The following is a 24396-nucleotide window of genomic DNA, read 5'->3' as shown; positions in this document are numbered from 1 at the left end:
TCTCACTCTTTTTTATATTTTAAATTTTTTAAAAATATTTTATCAATTACCAAACGCGTTTGTAGTTTATGTTTTTTTAAAAATAAACAAAAACCAATTTATAAAATTTTTGTAAATATAAACTGAAAACGTAAACGTTACCAAACACACACTAAATGTTGAGTTTTTTTTTTTTTGTTAAATCAAAAAATTAGAAAATTAGGATTAGGATATTGGAGCTAGGGATGGCAATGGATAACCTACCCTGTGGGTATCCATGGAGACCCAACCCAAATACATGGGTTTCCCCTTTTTTTCTTATCCATTGGGTAGGGTAAGTGATATTCTTTAAATATCCATAGGGGATGGGTTGGGGATGGGTACCCACTAATTTCCCCATATGTTTTTTTTTTTTTTAAGATTCACAACCAAAACTAAATATACATTCAATTTTTTTTTCTTTTATTTATTTATTTATTTTTTCAGGTTCACAAACAAATTTTTTTTTTTTTTTTTTTTTTTTTTTTTTTTTAAGATCCACAACCAAAGCTAAATATACATCTAATTTTTATTTTTATTTTTAAGGTTCACAACCATTTTTTTTTAATTTTTAAGATTCATAACCAAAGCTAAATATACATTCAATCTTTTTTCTTTTGTTTTTCTTTTAATTTTTTTTTTAAGGTTTAAGGTTCACAGTTTTTTTTTTTTTTTTTTTTTAAGATTCACAACCAAAGCTAAATATACATGCAATCTTAGTTTATTTTATTTGGCTCAACAATAAAATCAAATACACATTAATTAACATTGTCATATTATTCTTGTCAAATTTTATGCATATCTAGAATTTTTTAAATTTATTTAAAAAAATTAAGGACACTGTCTAGTGCAGGTTTCGGTTTGCTTTTCTATTTATTTTATTTTGTTATGTATTGTAATTTTCAGAATGGTTTGCTTGTTCTGAAATTTCAATTAACGAGTATGAATCTATTTGTTTTATGTTATCACACAATTTATACAACATATATATATATATATATATATGAATGTATTTGAAAATAAGGAAATTGTAGAGAATCAAAACAAGCATGAGTCGTGATTGGTTAGAAAGGATGGGTACAAAGATTTATTTGCTGGAAAAACAAAAAGGGGATACAAAGTCTTACTAAATAATTTTTTTTTTAAATAAAAGAATTTTTCTTAGTTATGAACAGATTTAACTAAAATCAGCTTGTTTCCCAATGTTATGCTTCATTTATTTAGATAGAAAATATTTTAATGAAAAATATTTTTTTATATTTGGTGGTGGTGGTGATGGAACGAAGGTGAAAGTAGAGATTGTGACATAGTGGTGGGGTGATGGCGGCAGTGATGATGGTAGTGGCTATGGTGATGGTAGTGTGACAGTGAAGGTGAGAATAATGGTGATGGTGTTGTGAAATTAGTAAAAATTTAATTGAAAAAAATATTTTTTGTTTTTTTAAAAGTAACAAACAACAAACTTCGTGGGGGACTAAAGGAAGAAGATGGAGGATGGATTGGGTGTGGTAAGGCATAGATATCTTAAAATGAATGGTTCAGATTTGTTAAAGGTATAATTAGATTTTGGATAAATTAAAATGAATAGTTCAAATTTGCTAAGAGAAAGATGGTTTAATGTCTAAAATATCCGTGGCTAAGAGATCAACAAACAATTCCTTATTTATGCCCTGATGCAATTTAATATGGGTCTTATAACACTTTCTTAAAACAGGTTATTTCACATTTTATTTTTTCAAACAAGCTCTTATAACATTGTAATCAGGTTATTGTAACATGTAGGGGAGAGAGAGAGTGAGAGAGAGATGGTTGTAATTTTTTTTTAATCTTCCACGTTCTTCCACATTTTTTTTTTCAATTACTAAAATTTATTTGATTGTCTCAAAATTATATATTTGATTATTATAAAACAAACTTTTTAATTAATTAATTAATGTGTATTTGATTTTGTTGTTGAACCAAATAAAATAAAATAAGATTAAATGTATATTTAGTTTTTGTTGTGAACCTTAAAAAAAAATAAAAAAATAAGTTGTTAACATTAAATATATTAAAAAAGAAAAAAAAAAGATTAAAGGTATATTTAGGTAAAACCTTTATAAAAAAGAAAAGAGAAGGTTGTTAACATTAAATATATTAAAAAAAAAAGAAAAAATACTGAAGTTATATTTAACTTTTGTTGTGAACCTTAAAAAAAAAAAATTGTTAACATTAAATATATTAAAAAAGAAAGAAAAAAGATTGAAGGTATATTTAGTTTTTGTTGTGAACCTTAAAAAAAAAAAAAAAAATTGTAAACATTAAATATTTTAAAAAAGAAAGAAAAAAGATTGAAGGTATATTTAGTTTTTGTTGTGAACCTTAAAAAAAAAAAAATTGTTAACATTAAATATATTAAAAAAGAAAGAAAAAAGATTGAAGGTATATTTAGTTTTTGTTGTGAACCTTAAAAAAAAAAAAAAAAAAAAAAAAAAAAAAAAAAGTGATCGTTAACATTAAATATAAAAAATAAAAATGGGGATTAAAGTGGGTGGGGGAAAATCCATACCCATTAAGAAATGGGAAGAACCGTACCCATTGGGAATGGGGAATGGAGAAAATTTATTATAGGGGAATGGGGATGGGGAATTAATATCCACCCCATTGCCCCCCATTGCCATTCCTAATTGGAGCTCTCACAAGGCCTGTGAGTTAAAAACTCCATTTTGTTTAATATATAGTATAGATAGTATAGATTATTTCTTTTCATATTTTTTTTTATAAAAATATTTAAAAATTTATTTCAAACATATTAATTTTTTTACATTATATTTTAATAAAAAAATCAAAAAATTATTAAACAAATCGTTTCCAAACAAAACCTTAATTAAAAGTAACTGCTTTTAATTTTTGTAAATCACATCATATTTTTATTTTTTTTTTACATGTTTTTTAAAAAAAATTAAAAAATTAACTTCTAAATTATTTCTCAAAACAAGACAGAGCCAGTGTGCTGATCATCCGAAAAGACCAACCAAGCATTATTGGCTTGGTCATCCTATTTTGACTTTTTCTACTGGCAGGCAGTGAATGGTAAAATCATCTGGCGATGGCGTACGCACTGCGCTCACCAATACAACACGTGGCGTGTGCAGAGATGCTCACCATTGGATATGCTTGGTTCCCATTTTTCAAAAACAATAATTCTACTTTCTTATTTTTCGTATTTTTTTTATTTTTATTGATTTTTTTTAATATTTTAAGTAATTTTTTTAATTTTTAGACATACCTAACATAGATATATCTAAAAATTAAAAAAAATTGAAAAAAACCCTTTAAAAATTCACTAAATACCAAAAATATAAAAAAATACGAGAATTCAATACATTTTTTATATTTTTATATATTTATTAATTTTTAAAAATATTTTTTTATAAATTTTTTACTTTTTAGATACATCTGAGTAAGATGCATCTAAAAATGTAAAAAATGTTTAAAATTTTAAAATTATTCACTAAAAACAAAAAAATACGAAAATCAAAAAACTCAATTTTTAAAAAATTTAATTCAAAAAACTCAAACCAAACACACTGAATAATTTTAAAACAACAATGATTCATCCCAATAAAAACATCCCCACTAATAGCACTAATGTATTAAAAAAAAATAAAAAAAAATACAACTCTAAAACTAAAATATCACATCATTAATAGCGAGACCTATTGCCACCTAATTAGTGGGAACACTAATTAGTACTCTAAGCATTTTTCATTTTAAAATGGTATAGGTTTTACTTGATAAGATATTTTACTCTTATTTGTTTGTTTATTTATTTATTTATTTATTTTTAAATTTCCACATCATCAGTAATTGTTAATAGACGCAAGTTAGTTGGATGAATCATTGTTGCCCAAAGCCTACGTATAAAAAAGTACTTTTTTTATTTTCTTTTTGGAGATTAGTGAATTTGTCATCGTTCGAATTGAACCCGATTTGAGGTCTGAAGACTTATATAAACCTCCAAAATTCATAGTCTCCCAAACGTTGGTGTTTTCATGGAAATTCACTAAACAAAAAAACCTCTGAATCATCGTCCGTTTCATCCTCATCTGGGTTTGTATATGCTCTTTCTTTGTCTCATCTTCTTTATTTACAATCATTTTGATTTCTCTCTCTCTCTTTCTTCTCATAACTTTCATAACCCAGTTTCTTTGTGCTTCACATGTGGTTAGTTTTCATTTGCTTTTTCTTGGTGATTATTATTGTCATATTGTTTCCACTTGTTTTGCAGTTCTTTTGATTAAATTTTGAAATCACATGTATCTAATATAGGGTGATAGATTTTCAATTTCAAAAATTGGTTTTTAGTGTTAAGCTAAATCAATTTTTATTTTTTCAGTGGAGACAAATGGGGTTTCTTTGTACTTTGGGGTTTTAATGTAACCCAAATGCAATTTACTTATTCTTTGAATTTGTATTACTTTGTTCATCTCAATTATAGAATACAAGAGATAATGATTTTGTGGCTATGCATGAATTTCAAGATGGCTTTTTGTTTTTTCATATTTACTTACCCGCGCAGTCTTGTTTATGGGTAATTCTCACCTGATAAGGTATATAATTTCATTATTTATTTATGATAAGGTATATAATTTCAATTGACTCCATTTTAATTTGCTTATTCATTGACTTAGCCATCTTTAGAGTATCTCCAATAGTATAGTATTTAGGTGTAGCAGTATTAAAATAGCAGTGTAAAAAAAAAAAAAAAACTCTAGTGTGTATGTTTATGTTAACACAATGTTAATATTCTATTTTTTACTGTACCTTTAACCAGTTTCTTTTTATAAAAATTACCTCATTAATTACAACTATGTCATGGGAAGATAAACTGAGTGAGAGTTAATTTGACACAAATAAATTAAGATAAGTTAAATGTAAAAATAAATTTCATCTGTGCATAACTACATCACTGGAGATGCTCTTACTGACTCAGTTTTTGGCCCATCCTACAGCCTTCAGTGTTTGAAGTTTCTTTCCCTTTAGGTTTCGGATTTTCTAGTTTCCGGCCTTGTTTGGTCTGTTTTTGAGAAATAAATTTTGAAGAAAATTTTCTAAAATTTTGTTTGGTTCAGTGATTTTGAAAAAAAAAAATCCAAAATCACTTTGGCTCCGTTTGGCAAGGAGGTTTGGGGCTATTTTATAGGGCTGAGCAAGAAATCCGTGAAATCCGTAATCCGATCCAGTCTAGTCCAATCCGATAGGTTTGGATTGGTTTTTTGAATCCGCGGTTCGGTTCCGGATTGAAGAATTAAAAATCCGTAGTCCACGGATTGGTTTCGGATTGAACCCCACGGTTCCGGATTAGAACCATCCGGACCGTATACACATAGTCTATATTTTTATTATACATCCTCCCCCACAGTATCTACTCTTATTCTATATAAAATCTAAACTCAAACCTAAAACCATATAATATCTTGTTTTATTATTTTCGTTTGATAGTTTTTAATTTTAATTTGTAATGGTCTAAATACTTTTGGTGAAACTAATTTTCTTATGGTTGTTTAAATTCTAGAACAATATGTTGCTATTGTAGAAAAACATATTGCTATTGTGGAACTAATATAACGCTATATTTATATTTTTATGAAATTAAAGTGTTATATATATATATATTTTATACTTTAATTATGTGAATCCGTAGTCCTAAACCGATCCAATCCGTATTTAAATGGATTGGTTCGGATTGGTCCCATGATTAAAACGGATTGGATTGGTTCCAATTTTTTAGGAACCGTAGATAACGGATTGGTCCTAGTTTTATCCCAATCCGGTCCAATCCGGACCATGCTCACCCCTACTATTTTAGCCACAAAAGACAAAACAGGCTATTTTAGCCACAACAAACAAAACATCACATCCAATCCATAATCATTACACTCTTCTCTCACAAAAAAAGCCAAAAAAGTCAAAAAATCCTTTCCAAACCAAGCTTTTTAGCCCATGTTAAAATAGCTAAAAAAGTCAAAAAGTCAAAAAGACAACTCACTTCCCAAACGGAGGCTTTCTATCTCCTATATATCAATCAATCAATCAATTTTTCTCTCTCCTCTCTACTTTTCAATCACTTTTTCTCTCACACACATCTACTCAACTACAACAAAATATCAAATCATCCCAAACTTCTATATTCCAAAACTATTTCCAAAATATACAACCAAACAAACCAAAAAAATTTCTAAACTCTTTTTCTAATTTTTTTCTGAAAATTTTTCTCCCAAAACCAATCCAAACACACCCGTTTTCTCTAGATTTCTGTTATGCAATTGGTTACTTTGGAAAACATGTTCTTTAATTGCTCTGAGCTAAAGGGCTTTAGGCCTCGTTTGGGAACAAGCTAATTTAGTAACTTTTTGACTATTTGGCTAAAATATGAACTAAAAAAAACTAGTATGTTTGGGATGGCTTTTTGGTTTTTTACGAAAAGATGTGCAAAATGTAGAGAGAAAATAGAATCTTTGACTTTTTGGTATGGGTTGTTGGCTTTTTGACTAATTTAGTGACTTTTTAACTAAAAGGGAAGGTTCCCAAACGAGGCCTTAGTATTAGTTTTTAGCAAAACTATGTCAAAATCAACTGCACATAGTTAGATTTCATATGATCTAGTTCTGTTATTACCTGACACATATAGTGAGTGCTAGGAAGCACGGATACGGATACGATACGATACGGATACGGCGATACGACAAAATTTGAAAAACTAGGATACGGGTACGGCGGGGATACGTTCGTAAAAAATATTATTTTAACAATTTTTAGTAATGCAGTATGCATAAAAATAAAACCTAAGCAAAAGACAACTTGATAAAGAAGAAAGATTCCTATAAAACTAAGAGTCTTCAAGGTCAATAGCTTCAACTTGTTCCCCTTCATCATTGAATATCACAAGACCTTAGCTAAAGCTAAAAAACCATTTTTAAATAAAAATTTCAGCAAATATACTTTTTCAAGTCATCAATGATAGCCTAGGAAGTACGGATACGAATATGGTGATATGGGGATGTGGATATGGTGATATGTCAAAATTTGAAAAAGTACGATACGGGTACAGCGGGGATACATTCATAATTTTTTTTTTTATTTTATATAATTTTAATAATGTAATATGCATGAAAATAAAACTTAAAGTAAATTAATAAATAAGGAGAGGGATTCCTATTAACCTAAAAGTGCTCAAACATTCATAAAACATCCAAAAGCAAAAGCAAAAGCAAAAGCAAATGCAAATGCAAATTAAACATCATCTTTACTTGCCAACACCAAAAAAAGAATGAGAGCAGAGAGAAGAAACGTGAGAGAGTGAAAAAGCGAGAGAGACAACAAGGATACATCAATTTGACAAATTCTATTACTTTTAACTCTCACTATATTCCTCTTATCAAAGAACTAAACAAAATATTATAAGTAATATATAACTTCGAGTATCCGATACTTCAAAATTAATAAAAAATTAATTAAGAAGTATATGATACTTTTAAGAAGTATCCGATACGTATCCGCGAGTATCCGAGGAGTATCGTTATCCGATAAGTATCCGATACGGATACGTCACCCTTTTTGAAGGATCCGCTCTTCATAGAGTGAGTGTTTGGAAAGTTGTTATTTTAGTAGACTATTTTAGTTTTTCGCTATTTTAGTAGGTAAAAATTTGTGTGTTTGAGAATATAATTTGATTTTTTTGTAATTGGATGTGATGTTTGTGAGAGAAAAAATAAAATGATTATGGATTTGATGTGACATTTTGTCTTATTAGCTATTTTAGCCTTTTTTTTTTTTTTAGCCACCCAAAAAAAAAGAGAAGCTAAAATCCAACTTGCCAAATGCCCCCATAAGCAATTAACTGAGATCCTCTACAACTTGCTCTGTACACTGCAAAAGTGTTGTGTGTTAACCCAACATTTATTCATTCTTTTAATTGTTTGTTTGTTTTGTTGTTCTTTTTGGTTGGTGGTGGTGGTGGTTTTCTAAATCTGCTTGTTTTGACAAAAAAATATTCTCATGTTGAAAAAAATGTATTCTGTTGACTTTTATTTTTGGTCGTGTCAAATAAAAAACTTGAAAAGCGTTGCCGAACATAAAATGAAATTAATCTTGTTCGTATTCTATTCAATGAGTTTCTGATTTCAATTGTTCATGACATCAACAGGAGAAAATGGTACATTTTTCACAAGTTTGGTCGCTTTGCTTAGTAACTCTGCTAGTGGCTTCTAGCCTTTCAAATTCACTAGCTCGTGTGAAGAATGAAAATGGTGTAAAAACAGCTGTCTTTTTATCACCCAAGTTTGAATTGGGACCAGGATCAGTGGTCAACAAATTCTATTACAATATCGACTTTCCAACAGGTCACATTGCTATCAAGAATTTCAATGCTGAAGTAGTTGATGAGGCAGGAAATCCCGTTCCACTCCATGAAACCTATCTCCACCACTGGGTTGTGTACAGATACTATCAACCCAAAGGTGTTGAAGTTCCAAAACACAATGGCAACATGGGGTTTCACCAATCTGAATTTATTGTTGGGGCAAACTCTGGACCGTGCAAAACCAATCTTGGGCAGTATTTTGGCCTTGGCTCTGAAACGCGCAAAACAGCCACGCACGTGCCCGATCCTTATGGCATAGAAGTCGGTAATGCTATATATTAGTAACAATAATCTCTCTACACTTACACTTTTCAATAACAACCTTAGAACTGTCTTCATACTAGGCATTGTATCCTGGAGATAAAATTTCCCAGAATCCTTTTGTATCAGAGGGGGAATTGTTATCTTAAAGATAGCATTCTGGTTGTACCTTGCCTACTGCTTCAATTCTATTTTTCCTGTTTTACTAATTTCAGAGTTTAATCACCACACTTTTCTGCAACAGGTAATCCATCAGAAATTCCTCCTGGATACGAGGAGAGATGGCTGATGAATGTCCATGGAATTGACACACGAGGGGTGGAAAATAGGCTAGGATGCACTGAGTGTAGGTGTGACCTTTACAATGTCACACATGATGAATATGGCCAACCTTTGAGGCCTGGTTACATAGGAGGCTTGAAATGTTGCTATGATCAGACACAGTGCAGGATGAGAGAAGGCTTTGAGAGTGTCACGAGAGGGCTCTACATGAGATATACTGTCACTTGGGTTGATTGGGATGCTTCTGTTGTGCCTGTTAAAATTTATATTTTCGACGTGACTGATACTTGGAAAAAATTGGATGATTCAACTGGACCCAGTACAAAACATCATTGCCTGGTGAGTGCTAATTTTTCTTGTACATAATGTTAGGATCAAACACACCCAGAAAAATATCTCACACACACAGAGAACACAATATTTACGTGGTTCGGCCCAATGCCTACATCCACGGACAGAAAAGAGAATTTTCACTAAAATGGAGCAAAAATACAAATACAGAGGAGGAGATGAAACTCACTCAACTCACAGCTCTCACACTCAATTTCTGATGATACAAACCCCTCCTCACTCATCTCAATTTATAACCAAGAGAGGAGGAGTAAGTGAAGTGCTAGCCATAATTGGCCAAGGTGGTGCCACCCCCACTATCTTCCTTTAGTGAGTTAGTGTTGCCCTTCACCACCTTCTTTTACCACCTGGTGCCATCCACACTATGTGGATGGTGGGCTCCTTACCATGTGGGCAGTGGATGGAGCCAACACATAATTTGTGTTTGTGTTCAAGAAATGATGTGATGGCAGTTGTTTGGATCTAAAGTAGCATTTATACATCAGTGACAAATTTGTTATAGCACTTAAAATCTTCCGGTTTAAGATTAGATTCACAGGCCCCAAGTTATTTTCTTCTACAGGCATACCACACATGTACCAGCTTTTACTCACCCATGGTATTGCTTTGTAAAAACATGGATTAGTGGAGGAAAATGATATGTGAAGGGAAAAGTGAAAAAAAAAAAAGAAGAGAGATTTCTAGCTACTTAATGCATTTCTTCCTTCCCTTTGCTTTTTACTTCACAAATCCAAGATTCAAACACATCTAAGGTTAAAAAGAAAACAAAACAAAACAAAAAAAGAAGAAAAAATAATATCATAAGATGATGGGTTTAAGATAGATTTTGAAATGTAGGATCTTCATGTGGCAAGCAACTGTGTTACATAGACTTTTTTAATTCCCCCAGAGTACCTGTGTCCACTAGATATGACATGGGTAAAGGTGTGGGATATGTGTACAACACTTGTACCTAATTTAAACACTCGGATCTTTTAATTTGTTATAATATATGAGAAGAAGAAACTCATATTTGCTAGGAAAGCAATCACTTTGTTTGGTTCCAATTTCCTAAATTCAATTTTCTAAAAATGAATTTTTTGTTTTTCGTGTTTTTTTATTTTTAATATTCGAAGCAATTTTTTTACTTTTTATATATACTTAATATAAATATAATTAAAAAGTATAATATTTGTGAAAAAAAGTTTAAAAAATCACTAAATATCAAAAATATAAAAAAAAAAAAAGAAAGAAAATTCAGTACATTTTTGTATTCTTGTGTATTTATTGATTTTTTAAAATATTTTTTTACTGATATTTTACTTTTTAGGTACATTTAGATTAGGTGCATCTAAAAATTAAAAAAATTGCTTAAAATATTTAAAAAAATCACTAAAAACAAAAAACAAAAAAAAACACAGAAAACAAAAAACTCAATTTTCAAAAAATTGAAATAAAAAAATTGAAACCAAACAAATATTTTTAGCCTCTCACATGAATTAGATAACGAAATTTCATATTTTTCTTGAATCCTATTCAATTTCAAGTATACTTTCTATATAATTTATAACATTTCATTCGAGAATATATGTGTATATGAAGCCTCCCCCGTGTCCATATCTAATTTTGGATATGTATCTCAAAATCCGAAAATTTAAATTTTTGAAGATCTGACACTTGGATACACACCCACACCCGACACTCATACCCTAGTCCATGTAACATAGGCAAGCAAGTGTAAGGGTTACTTAGAAGTCAAGTAGTAGCAATAACACAACGAAGTGGGATAAGAATGATGAATTTAATTGGAAAACCATATTTATATTGTTCTTTGGTTTGTCTTTGTAGATATGAAGCTGAACTTTCTTTGATACAGGTGGAGTATGAAGTTGAGTCTTGCTCTGCCGCTACTGGTGTGACTAATGATGGTTGCATTGATACCAAGAGTGTAAGCCTGACTATGCCCACTGGTGGTACTGTCATCTATGGTGTTGGACACCAGCATACGGGAGGAATTGGTATAACTCTTTATGGAGAGGTAATTTGCTACATTAAATTTCCTGTTTGCCTTACTTTTTATGAGAGTAAGGTTGCATAGATCTGACATTCATCATATCCCATAGTGGCAAGAGCCTCATACACTTGGACTAGCCTTTTATAATTCTACAGTTCTCTCCAATTGGACTGGATGTTCAGTCCAAATTCTGTGAGAGAAGCTGATTTCAATTTCATATACCAATAAAAGATTGGATTTTCATGTGTTCATATGACTTGCCTCTTTTAACTGACAAAAGTGATGGTTCTGAACACCAATTAGACAATTCTATCAGTAATATAAATCTAAAGCATGATCAGCATCAAAGATTGTGAAACTTCTGGAGGCAATTAATACACTGGTCTTTTCATGTTGCCGCATGAACAATTGAAATTGCAAAATTTTATTTCCTTTGGAGTTCCTATCCATCATCTCTGTCGATGCCTTGTTTAACATGACAATTATGGTTGATCTGCCAGATTGTAACCATTAGATTGGTCTTTAATGGGCATTTAAAAAAAAAAAAAATTCTAATTTTTAAATTTTTAAAGCTTTTTAGTTTAGACGGACCTTATAAAAAAAAATCACTAAATATGAAAAAAAAAAAAAAAAAAAAACAGCTTAAAGCTAGGAGCAAAATGAGCCATTGGTTTTATGAAAGTGCTGTTTTTGTTATACAGTGGTGCCTACCTTTGGTGTCTCTGAATTTCTGCATTTGTTATGCCAAGTTGAACGTCTATTCTATTTAAATTACCATCAAATTGCTATGCATCTTTTTCAATCATGACAAAACGTCAATGAAATTATTTAACATAGAAATGTTTGATGTTATTCGTGTCATTTTCAATGTTTGTATGTGTGGTGGATCAATTAGGATGGACGGGTTGTCTGCTCGTCAATACCGACTTATGGAGAAGGAAAGGAACCAGGAAATGAGGCTGGTTACATTGTAGGCATGTCGACGTGTTATCCTCATCCAGGATCTGTCAAGATATCCAATGGCGAGACTCTAGTTGTAGTATCTAATTACAGTCAGAGCAACCAAGAGCATACCGGAGTTATGGGACTGTTCTACATTTTGGTCGATGATGCATCACCACCAGAGCTCAAGCCTTTCCTTGAAGCTCCAGTTGAAGTAAGATTTTGATTAGTTTTATTTATTAATATTATGTTAGGAACCCTGACAAATATACCGACAAACATATCAGCTAAAAGACAAGACTTGCGTGTGAGTTCCACCACTCAATGTGGGGCGCATCTGACATTGTCTCTAGTTGGTATAGTTATTAGTGTCTCTAACATTATTAAAAATGTTTGGTTTAGTTTTTGAAAACTATTTTTTGAGTTTTTTATTTTTCGTGTTCTTTGTCTCTTTAGTGAACTTTTTTTTAATTATTTATATGTTAGTCAAATGTTTTTACTTTTTAGCTACACCTAATTTAGATGCACCTAAAACATAAAATATTTGTGAAAAAATCTTTAAAAAATCACTAATGAATTTTTCTTTAGTGAACTTTTTAAGATTTCCTCACAAATATTACTTTTTAGGTGCACCTACAAAAAGAAAAAAGAAAAAGAGATAATAGTGTATGAAAAAAATTTACTAAACACAAAAAACATGAAAAATAAAAATCTCAAAATTTGGAGTTTGAAAACCAAACAAGGTGATTTGACTTTTATATGGTCCAATCTGAAAAATCATAAACGCTTGCCATGTTCGTGTTAGACGTGTACAACATGGACACTTCGTTGAACACACCCCAACATGTTTAATATTTTTAGAATCAGACATGTCTTGAATACTTGAGAATGATATGCGTCAATTGCTTAGACACATGGAAAATACATTACAATTCACTAGTTTGAAGAAAATAACCTGAGAGCCAGCCAATTAATAAAATCAAAAGAACGTGAATTTTAGGAACTCTGAATCCTAAAACTTTCAATTTGTTTGTTTGTTTGTGAATAATTTTTTTTAAAAAATAGATATCATGACTTTACGTCCACTATTCTTTTCCAATATATAGATTGTGCAAAGAAATCTCTATTTTTTATATAATAATATATAAATGTATTTATTTGTTGCCATGTCCTTACTGTCTCATGTCTTGATGTTCTGAAAATTTGTCAAATTTGTGTGGTGTTTCCATGAACTTTATCCATGTCCGTGGTTCTTTGATCCATGAAACCTTCTCAAGATGTGTTTGAATATTTGAATTGTCCTCAACCATAGATACTCCATCAATTGCTCTCTTAATTTTTTTCTATCAACGTACTTTTTTTAGTTTCTAAGCTCCTAATGTTCTGTTTTTTTGTTTTTTTTGGTAGAAGCATGAACAGATGACACTACCCGTTTCTCTTTGGGGTGTAGGCTTGTTTGGAGTGGCAATAGTTGTCGCTGTTGGTGTTGTTGCTTACCGCAGGAGGAATGAAATTGAAAGTGAGGAAGGCTACCAATCAATTCTAATGTAAACTTATGTGTAAGAGTGTTCATTTTGTGACGCATCTTCATGGGACTTTTTGGAGAGTGCGGTGTGGTTACATTAAAATCATGAATATGTATGTAATATCCTTATTAAAGCTGAATTGGGAGTTGTAGATTTGCTTGCATTCGGAATTGATGCAATGAATAATCAACTAGCCAAGTCGGTTTTGGTCAATTTTTTTTGGCTTGAGTAGCACTGCTCTTTTTGTTTGAGGAAAATGATATTGTAGCCGATTGAAAAGCCCAATTTGACACATGTGGCACAAACTGATACAGTAATGTCAAGCTGAATTAGGAGTTGTAGATATGCTTGCATTTGCATTTTGTACATTTTGTTTGAAGCCACAGTCCCTGCGTGTTGCCATGCAAGGATGAACTCAGAGTAGGGCAAGAGGGGGCGATCGCCCCCTTACAATTTTAAAAATACCATTTATTATAGTAGAACAATAATGATGGAGACTCTTACAAAATACAATTCTCATAATTCCTAAAATGGTTGGAACCATTAATGTCACTGTCAGACACAGTTCCAAAAAAAAATTCAAACACATCAATGACCAATACATCAATGGGGGTCTTCTTTTGTAGGGGTCATAAACATTTTCCATAATAATATTAGCTACAATTATATACATATCATAGACACTCGTCCCCCTCTATGTTTTTTCTTATGAAACATAAGATCAAAATATAATATTTAAAAAAATTAGACAGGATAATAAAAAAAATTCTTTGCTATAACTATTATTAATAACAAGTCCAAGTTTCTAAAGAATCGAATAAGGTATAGTTAATTACTTAATCATGTTCATTGAAAAAGATATTGTACAAAATTTTAATATCGATTCTGCCATAGATATTTTTAATAACATAAATTAATGTCGAGCACAACAATTTAAGATCCATCACTTTAATATATAGATTGTTTTATGGTTGTTATTTTTTGTAACTTATGGATACAAAAAATATCTATATATATATATATATATATATATTCATCTTATTTTCACTTTTCAAACTAGTAGAAATTGATGCTATAGTTTCTTTTTAAAAATTATGTTAGTGTATATATGTTCGCCTCCAAAATTCTGGAGAGATTTTCCAAGCTCATGGATGGTTTTCTCATGTTGGACACATGGTACCAGGACAAAGAATTGATACATAATTTATGGACAGAAGGTCTCACCCCATTTTTGACAATCATGAAATATAATAAATGAGAAATTAAGTCTCAACTAACAAAAATGATTTTCGACTAAAAAAAGTTTGAAAAAGACCAAACAAACCCAATCTGCCTGTCGAGGTTGGTTTTATTTGCCAGCCTTTTTAGCTAAACTTTATTTATTTTATTTTTGGGTAAATCGCACTGACCTCCCCTGAAGTTTGGTGAAATTACATAACCTCCTCTGAGGTTTTTGAAATGACTTAAACCTCCTTGAGATTTAGTTTTTAGTTGCATTGATCTCCCCTAAGGTATAATGAAATTTAAAACCTCCCCTAAGATTTTTGAAATGACAAAAATCTCCTTTAAGGTTTAGTTTTTAATTATATTGACCTATCTTGAGGTTTAATAAAACTGCAAAAAGAGCTACTATTTACTTTTACATTTTTTCTTAGAACCCCCTCCTCCATTTTTTTTTATTCCAATTTTGTCCAAATATAAAATTTCATTCTTACTCTTATCCCTAATCTTCTAACCTTAATTTCCCAAAACCTAACCCTAATCTCATCCTCATCACCTCCGGCAGTCACCACCATCTCCGATCACCATCCAGTAGCCCCTAGTCGCCACAACCACCACTCCCTCCAACGTCTTACCATCGCAACCATCACCACCGTTGCAACCACCATTTCATTGCCACCTCCGCAATCACCACCATCTCTAGAAGAAATAGTTGAATGATTGTTACATAGATTGACATTGCTACCAATCTTGAACACAACCAATCTCTTTATGAACGAGGCATTGAGTGACTGCAATGAATTTTGGGATCGTCCCATGGCCGAGAAATAGTTCATAAAATGTCATGGCCCCACCCCAAGAAAAAGTTAGGTAGCGTTTGGTAGAGTTTTGTAAATGTGATTTGAGAGTATGAGTTGTATTTTGAGTTTGTGTGTTGTGGAATTATGATTTGAGTGTAGAAAATTTGTTTGGTAAAGAGTTTTGAAAATAGTTTTGGAAAAGATGTTTGATTTGAGTGGGGAATTATTGATGTGACATTTGATATGTGATACAAAAATTTACAACTCATAACTAAACATACAACTCAAAATTATTTTAAAATACATAAAAAATTTAAAAATTTTCAGAAAATATTTGTCCCGATTATGTAAATCAATTGCAAAAAAAAAAAAAAAAAAAAAAAAATCTGGAAATCAGCCGGACATCCGGGTGGACATCCGGGTGGTCTACCGGGTGGTCTACCGGGTGGACAACCGGGTGGACAAAAAAGGCGCCTGTGCATCAGAGTTCTCTATGCAGAGTGTAGAAAATTGATTTGAAAACGAAACCAAACATCATGCTCCAACACACAGGTAGAAAACTGATTACAGAGCACAACCAAGCAGAGCCTTAGTGTAACAAGGATACCACATAGCCAAGATGACATGATGTCCTCCCTTCCACTCAATTATTATGTGATGAAAGTAGAGCCCAATGAGTCACTTTATGCTTGGCCTACGATATTGAGTATTTGGCTTCAAACCCACTTTTAATGCATAATAACTAATGAGTATGTGTTCTTCCCTACCATTAGGGATAAACAAAATTGTTACATATTTTCATAGTACCATGTGGTGATATGATTGATTTGGGGTATCCTGTGGTGTTATTATTTACGTAATACACCAAATTAATTATGTAGTAAAATTTTTTACAAGTAGAGCATGTTAATTCATCTTTGTTTAATAGATGAGAGACAAAATATGACTCACTTTGTGTGTGATTTTGCATTTGTCACATAAATAATTTTATGACATTCTGAGAACATTTAACAAATTTTTCACCGAAAATAGCTTAAATTGCAAATATTCATTCGGTGCTAAATCTTTTACTAACTTTTTTAGTTTTTGATTTTGAATTTTGGTAAAAAAAAAAAAAAATTTAAAAGTACTCTACGAAATAAAAAGTAATATTTATTAAATATTTGGAAAAGATTAAAAAAAAAATCCCCTCTAAAAATTGCTAAAAGCTGGCTTCCAAAAGCTCCAAAAAAAACTTTAAAAAATGGATGTTTATTGGAATCATTTGTGAATATGACAAAAAATAATTCATAAAAAAAATTGTAGTACAAATGAGTAAATTGAAAAATATCAACAAAAAACCTAATAAAAATAAAAACACTGCCATGGGACAAATTATCCTTAGTACAATTTCATTACCTTATTACTTTTGACCAGTAACATGGTCAGGAATTTAGTGAAAAAGGGACATAAATTAATGTTAATATTAAAAAAAAAATTCATAATAAACAATAATGGGATATTACTAAACTTAAATACTAAGAGTTCATTAGGATAAATGTGAATTTTAAATTAAAGGATTTGAAATTAAATTTTATACAAATATTGAGGAATAATTATTTTATAGGTGGATTGGAAAATTAAAAATGAAGATAAGTTAAGATAGAAATGATATATTTTAGTATAGAAATTCTATAAAACATACCGTAAAAAAAGTATCTATCATATGTCGCAATTATGATTTTCGTGATTTTTAGTTATAAGAGCATCTCCAATGCACTAGGCATATAATACTTGTTAGTTAAAATGTCTAATGTGATTCATTTTTCTCAATTCCAATGCACTAGGCATATGATTAGGCATTTTGGCTCAACTCATATTCACTAGCTACATGTAGCTAGCCTTCAACGCTAGGCAAAATGTGTTCAATCATTAGGATCATTTCCCTCCATCTTTGTTATTGACGTGGCATTCTATAAAATTAATAGTATTTGGATAAATAACTAAAATAAAGAGCATAGTTGGAGTAAAAACATAAAACAGTTGATAGGCAAAATAAAATATATACTTTATAGTAATATTTAGATAGGTAAAATGCCTACTACCGTTGGAGATGCTCTAACACATTATAGTGTTAGATATAATTTAGTTATAACTTTTTGTGGTTATTATTTTGGTTATGACTATATATCAAGTAATAGCCCGTTATAACTCATTCTGATATTAGTTAGAGTAATGTTAGGATCATGAAAAAAATATCATAAAAATATCATGAATATGATCATGAAAGATTCTTCACCTTTGGATTACACATACAATGAAACACCACACACTAATCAAAAGATGAAAAATCTTCATGATGCATTTCATGATATTTTTTTCATGATCCCTAACATTACTCTATTAGTTATGACCTATTGTAATTATGTATTTATTTATTTATTTATAATTGAAGATGCGTTGCTTGATTATAATTTATATAGTGATCATTTTAGTTATGAATGGAAAGAAACACATAGAGAATAAACTCCACATATTAAATGTAACTAATAATCCAATAAATTTTATATCTTTATTAAAATTAATTATGTTTGCATTTCAATAATGATAGACATCACCATTATATTAAAATTTTTATGAATAATAATATGACTTATCATAATCTTTTTATTTTTAATCAAAATAATTATATTATTTTTATAATTTTAAAAATATCATTGATATTTTACTTTAAATAATATTTTTATTTAAAATATTTTTTTATATTTAAAAAAAAAAAATTCCAAAAGGCAAGGCCTAAGCCCTATGCGCCTACGCCACAGCTTTTGACCACCACTAATAGCTTTCGACTATCACCTTCGGTCCCTAATGAAAACTTTTTAATAATCATCGTTGATAGTCGGTGATTGTTTTATGACGATCATTTCCAGTGGGGCTTTGATTAAATTAAATTTCAGTAACTTAACGCATCTCTAACAAACATAGAAGGGTAGGCGACTATGGATGGCAATTGAGACCAACTTGGTGGATAATAATGTCCTGTGATGGAGAAAGATGCTAGAGAGAGAAAGGGCTGCGGGAAAAGAAAGTGTTATAGGATATTTTAAGATTATAAGGTTATTTTTTTTTGAAAAAAAGACTAAGACCTTCACTGGGGTAACCTCCACCACCCTCGTTGTTTTTTTGATTAATTCAAATTTTTTTTGTTTTTGTTTTTAAGTTTGATCTCACAGCTTGGAGGTGGGGTGCTGGGTCCAGTACTGCCGTATTTTTTATCATTCATATTGCGCTTCTATTATCTCTCAAAAACTATCATAAAGTTGATGAGTCCCACCTAAACTAATATAAAATTCAATTTGGAACACACATGTATTTGATACCACCAAGAGAAAAGAAAAGAAAAGAAGAAAATTACGTAAGTTATAAAAAAAAAAAAGATAAATTATAAATATATCTTAAGGTTTGATTAAAATACGAATCGTTCTTGTGGTTTAAAAATTACATTTCACCCCTAAAATTTCTAATTTCATAACAAATTACCCATTTTATTAATAAATCATCAAATCAATTAACAGTTTTTAATGATATTAGAAATATGTTTCAATTAATAATTTAAGTAATTTTATTATGAGAAAAGTTGTATAGAAGAACAATTATAAATTTTATATTTTTAGTTAATTTTGTTAAATAAAAAATACTAACAAGGAGATATTTATAATTTTTCAAACCACATGAGACAATCTGTACTTTAAACAAATTTCAAGAAATGTATTTATAATTTACCTAAAAAATATTGTGTTTTTTATATGTCCTTGTTTTGATAAATAGAAGAGAAAAGAAAATTATTTTTCCTTCCTATCTTATTTGGTTGGATAGCTTTAAATAACCCTAATAATTTGATAGGACACTCCACTCCTTTGAACACCCAATCAAAAATTTCTTCTTTTTAAGTTAAATACTCTAAACAAAAATTTGAAAATTCCTCTTTTTATGTTAAACACCCTCATTTAATTGCTACTTTACTCTCCTCACTTGTTGTCAATATCATCTCTACTGCCCACGATCACCTCTCCTTCTTGTTTCCTATTTTTATTATCCCTTTTGCACCTCTATTGCTCGTTCTTTCTCAGTTAGCTCATTCTTTCTCAGTTAGCAATCTTATTCCCGCATCACCTTCTCTTTGACAAACCCTTTCTTCTTCTTCTTCTTCTTCTTCTTTTTCGAGAAACCTCCCTCTACCAACTCGATGATACTTGTCTATGTAGGAGGGGGGTTCAAGAAAAGAGTTGGAAAATTCGAAGATCTTCGAAGATCCTTGAAGAACAATTTCGAATTCTCTAGAATATGATGAGAGGTTTAGATTCTTCAATAATCTCAACTTAGGAACACAACAACAAAGGAGATGATAGAGATAAGAAATTGGGTGAAGAAGAAGGCAAAATGGCTAGAGAATAGAATAATGGCAAGGCTCTCCCATCGATCTCCCACTTTCACTCTCAAGGTTGATAATGAAGAAGGGAAATTAGTTCTTTCCCAAGAGTTAAAAATCTCCAAAATCCATCCCTTGTAAAGCTATGGGTGGGTGCTATTTATAGGCACCTCATGATGTAGGATGGAGCCCATGTGCAAGGCACATGGGGGATATTCTCTCTAACCACCTTGTCCGAGGAGGTGACCTCTCCGAGGAGGTGACTTCTCCGAGGAGGTGACTTCTCCGAGGATGAGAAAACCCCGAAGAGGAGATCAATCCCTCGGCAAACCCTTCTTCTTAGCCACACCTAACCAATCATCCCCAATCATCCCAAAGGGTCAGGGGTAGTCCCAGAGGATGTCCTGCCGCAAAATATTGCCGAGTCTCATGGACCCCCCGGGGTCGTGCCACCTCGACCCAGGTATAGGCTAGTTTAACCGAAGAGTGAATTTATCTCCACTCACCGTCCTCGGGATCGGGTCCTTTGTTCGAACTCCATTACGCCCATGGTTCTGGTGCGTAGATCCCGGAAAGCTCCGAGCCCGCAAGTGTTCTGGGACTCATTAACGGAGCGACTTCTAGATTGCGTTTGAATCCGTTCGAAGCCAGGTGCTTCGGATCTCTAGATTCGTGGATCCGAATCCTTTCGAGTCCGAGTGCCTCGGATTTCTAGGCTTGCTTAATACCTTTTCGAGTCCGGGCCCGAGTAAGTCTCTAGGTTCGTGGATCCGAACCCTTTCGAGGCTTAGAGCCATTCAGCCCGTTTTGACGGCGATAAATCCAAACCCACCAATCTTGGACTTGCAGTAAATTCGGGCCCACTAATCTTGGGCTATTGGGCCTAAATAATTTAGTGGGCTTAAATTAGCTCCTCTTACATTTGCCCCTTGCGTGTACGAGAAATTGTAATTTTCTCGGACATGCATAATTTCACCTTATCAGCCATGCTTCACATTATGTCTTCGAGAATATTTGGCATTGATAAAATCTATAGATAAAACTGAGGACTCACTGTAAATTACGGATAAAATTGACAACTAATAAAAAATAAATAAATAACTTTTTTTTTTCGTAGACTTTTTTTTTCGTAGACTTTTTTTTTGCCACTAATTTTTTTTTTTTTTTTTGCCACTAATTTTTTTTTTTTTTTTAACATCTAAGAAAATATTTCTCCACTCCAGGACAAAATAAAACACCTATCATCAATCATTTTTTTATTCTTGACAAGATACGCCACACTTTTTCTTTTAGAATACAGCTAGCCCACTTTTCACTCTATAGTACAAAAAGGTGAGGCTCATGCACCTTTATTTTTTTTTTGAAAAAAAAAAAAAAAAAACGAAAGGCTCTTTTATATATACATATATATATATTCAGAATATGAATGAATATTTCTGGCATCACCCCATTTTTTTCTATTTAAAGAAAGGGATGACAACCCTAATCAATACCCCTCTCCTTTCTTTTTGCCTACAGCCGCCGAGAGCATTAATTTTTTGACAAGAAAAAGAAAACCTCATTCTCAGCCGTCTCTCTCTCTCTAAAACAGAGACCAACCCAGGTTTTTTTTTTTTTTCTTCTCCAAGAAGGTTTCGTTTATCTCCCTCTTTAACAAACCAAATGGCTCCGTTTGTGTACTGACTTTCATCGCGGCTTAAACAACACCGCCGACCTAGTTCTCTTCTTCTTCAATCGGAACTCTGCAGCTGCTAAATCAAGGGCTACCGCCGATTGCTCACAAGGCCCACCCAGCTTGCTACCTCTCCAAATGCCGCCGTCGTTGTCGCCGAAGATGAGCCACGGTTGCTGCTACAGATATTGTCATGCCGTGAGCCAACCATGACTAACCAGAAACCATCCTCTCTACTTCATTGTTTAGTGCTCAGAAATCTTCATTTATTTATTTATTTATTTTTTTGGGTGTGCCTTTTCTCTCTCTGAAATTTGAAACCCATTTGTTTGTTTCTTTGAAAATGAACAGTTCACCATCTTCTTCAAAGAACCAAAGCTGCATCTTGCTTTTGCATCCCATTGAAGATCATTGCCGCTGTTATAACTCCGGACGCCATCACCATCACCGAAGACCTACACCACTGTTGTCGGTATTTCATCTTAGCCCAATAATGCAACATCTTCTCTTTTCTTTTCTTTTTTTTTTTTTTGCGCAGCCGCCACAGGCACAGTCCCAACTCGTCTTCTTCAACAGGCACAGACCCAGCTCCTTTCTTCCTCTCCAAGAAGGCTTCAATTTGGACTGCTAGAGGCCACCGACGTGCTTGTCTTCTTCAACAAACTACACTGCTGCCATTCACACAGACCTCCATCACAGCTTCCATCAACGCTGCCGAAGACCCAGCCACTGTCACGGCAGGCCAGCACCAGCACCAGCTTCCAGCAACGCCAAGAAAGCTTCATTCCAGCACAGACCCAGCTCCTTTCTTCCTCCCTAAGAAGGCTTCATTCTGGACTGCTTTCAGTAGGCATTTATATATATATATATATATATATGGCTTATGATGTATATATTATATATTATATTTTTTTTTAGCTTCGAATCTGCTGGTGCTTGCTTTAGATTGAATCTGCTGGTGCTTCAGTTTTTTTTTTTTACTTTGCTGCTTGACAAACTTTGGGCAAATATATATATATATATATATATTGATTATCATATATATATATATTTTTTTTGTTTAGAGCTCGGATTACCCACATTAGCCTTGGCTTGTGCACAATCAATCGCTGCTTCCGGCTTCAGCTTATCCGACGTCGACCACGCACGTTCGCCCTCTCAACGCAACGTGTGTGGTCTTGCCCAACCTAGCTCCACATCGCTGCTTCCGGCTTCAACTTATCCGACGTCGACTACGCACGTTCGCCCTCTCAACGCAACGTGTGTGGTCTTGCCTAACCTAGCTCCACATCGCTGCTTCCGGCTTCAGCTTATCCGACGTTGACCACGCACGTTCGCCCTCTCAACGCAACGTGTGTGGTCTTGCCCAAGCCTAGCCCTGTCTTGTTGATTACAGTCTGTAAAGCCTCTCTGATTTCAGCTTAAATTTCCAGTATCGGCTTCGGACTTCACCTCTCTAGCTACCCAAATTTGTAAGTATGACATTCGACCCCCTCTTCCGAACATAAATATATTTAAATATATATAAATATATTTTTGTGGCAATGTAGAGGGCTCAAGCAATCTGATGAAAATAAAAATAAAAATAAAAAAAAACTGAATCTGAATATGGACTCAATTTTTGTGGCAATCCCAATGATATTTTTTTTAGCTCAAACACCGTGATTTTGGCCATATGGAAACATGCACTAGCACTTGAAACCTTATTGAGGTGCTTGGCTTGAACATAATTTGTTGAACTTTATCACCGAGGAAAGGCCGAATATAACTTGTTGACTAGTATTTGAGCTCCATTTTTGACATGGAGAGAGAAAACCCTGGACTTATGAATATGGACTTTGGAAAGGACATTCTTGTAATTTGCATAATGATCCATTGAATCTTGCTACTGATAAGCAATGTAATATACTTCGGATCTCGGGCCTGAAATTTACTATTGAACTTCACTCTGTCCAAATTTTGAGCCCCGTATAAATTGGACCTTTAATATGGAACATAGTGACTTTAAGAAATTGACCCGATTGAACTTCATCATGAAGCGACCTATGACATTGCACCTCTTATTGATGATAGAAGACGAAAATCTATATGTTGATGATGCACCCATTGGTATTAAAATTTGTTGATCTTGAAGAATATCCGAGAAAATGAATTGTTGATGACGTCCGAAGTTGAATTTGTTGATAAACCCATCATGTTGCATGTAACAATATTCTGAATTTTAATACGGTTAACTCTTTAATATTTATACCGGTTATTTCAGCCATATGTCTTCTCAAAAGAAACCCGTTGTCCCGGGGTCATCGGAACCAGCTCTCATGAAAGAGAGGGATGTACCTCCGGCATCTGAGTGGAGGAAATCTCCTTATTTTGGTCGGAAGGACCCCTTCTGGCGGGTGGCTACCTCTACCACTTCTCTTCTATCTCCGAAGGGGGCTCCATTATGTCTCACTGAGGACACGGACTCTAGACATGAGGCCCTCATTTCTCCTTCCTCGGTGCTACGCTTTCGGATTGA

The 24396-nt window shown here is 32.4% G+C and overlaps 1 protein-coding gene across 6 annotated transcripts; it reads left to right on the top strand.

The window, feature by feature from the left end:
- The first annotated feature begins 3890 nt into the window (after window positions 1-3890).
- Window positions 3891-13990, top strand: LOC114266108 (uncharacterized). 6 transcript variants are annotated; one of them, XM_028207002.2, is made up of 6 exons: window positions 3891-4110; window positions 8207-8687; window positions 8928-9304; window positions 11172-11333; window positions 12205-12465; window positions 13659-13990. In XM_028207002.2, the coding sequence occupies exons 2-6, from the start codon at window positions 8213-8215 to the stop codon at window positions 13800-13802; spliced, it is 1419 nt and encodes a 472-aa protein (XP_028062803.2). In that variant the 5' UTR covers window positions 3891-4110; window positions 8207-8212; the 3' UTR covers window positions 13803-13990. The 6 variants fall into 6 exon arrangements, with proteins under 6 accessions (XP_028062803.2, XP_028062805.2, XP_028062804.2 ...); XM_028207004.2 differs by having other exon boundaries at window positions 3895-4110; window positions 13662-13990; XM_028207003.2 differs by having other exon boundaries at window positions 3933-4114.
- Window positions 13991-24396: the final 10406 nt, after the last annotated feature.

This window comes from Camellia sinensis, chromosome 15 (assembly GCF_055761805.1).
Source record: "Camellia sinensis isolate YWXY chromosome 15, ASM5576180v1, whole genome shotgun sequence".
NCBI classification, from domain to species: Eukaryota; Viridiplantae; Streptophyta; class Magnoliopsida; order Ericales; family Theaceae; genus Camellia; species Camellia sinensis.
Note: the sequence above shows the minus strand (reverse complement) of the source record. Positions and strands in the feature narration are given on the sequence as shown.

What these genes read in the sequence shown, in the direction of transcription:
- LOC114266108 (XM_028207002.2), top strand. Translation starts at nt 8,213, where the DNA reads ATGGTACATTTTTCACAAGTTTGGTCGCTTTGCTTAGTAACTCTGCTA. An exon ending in GTACAAAACATCATTGCCTG is followed by an intron (nt 9,305 to 11,171) that starts GTGAGTGCTAAT and finishes TCTTTGATACAG; the next exon opens with GTGGAGTATGAAGTTGAGTC. An exon ending in GTATAACTCTTTATGGAGAG is followed by an intron (nt 11,334 to 12,204) that starts GTAATTTGCTAC and finishes TGGATCAATTAG; the next exon opens with GATGGACGGGTTGTCTGCTC.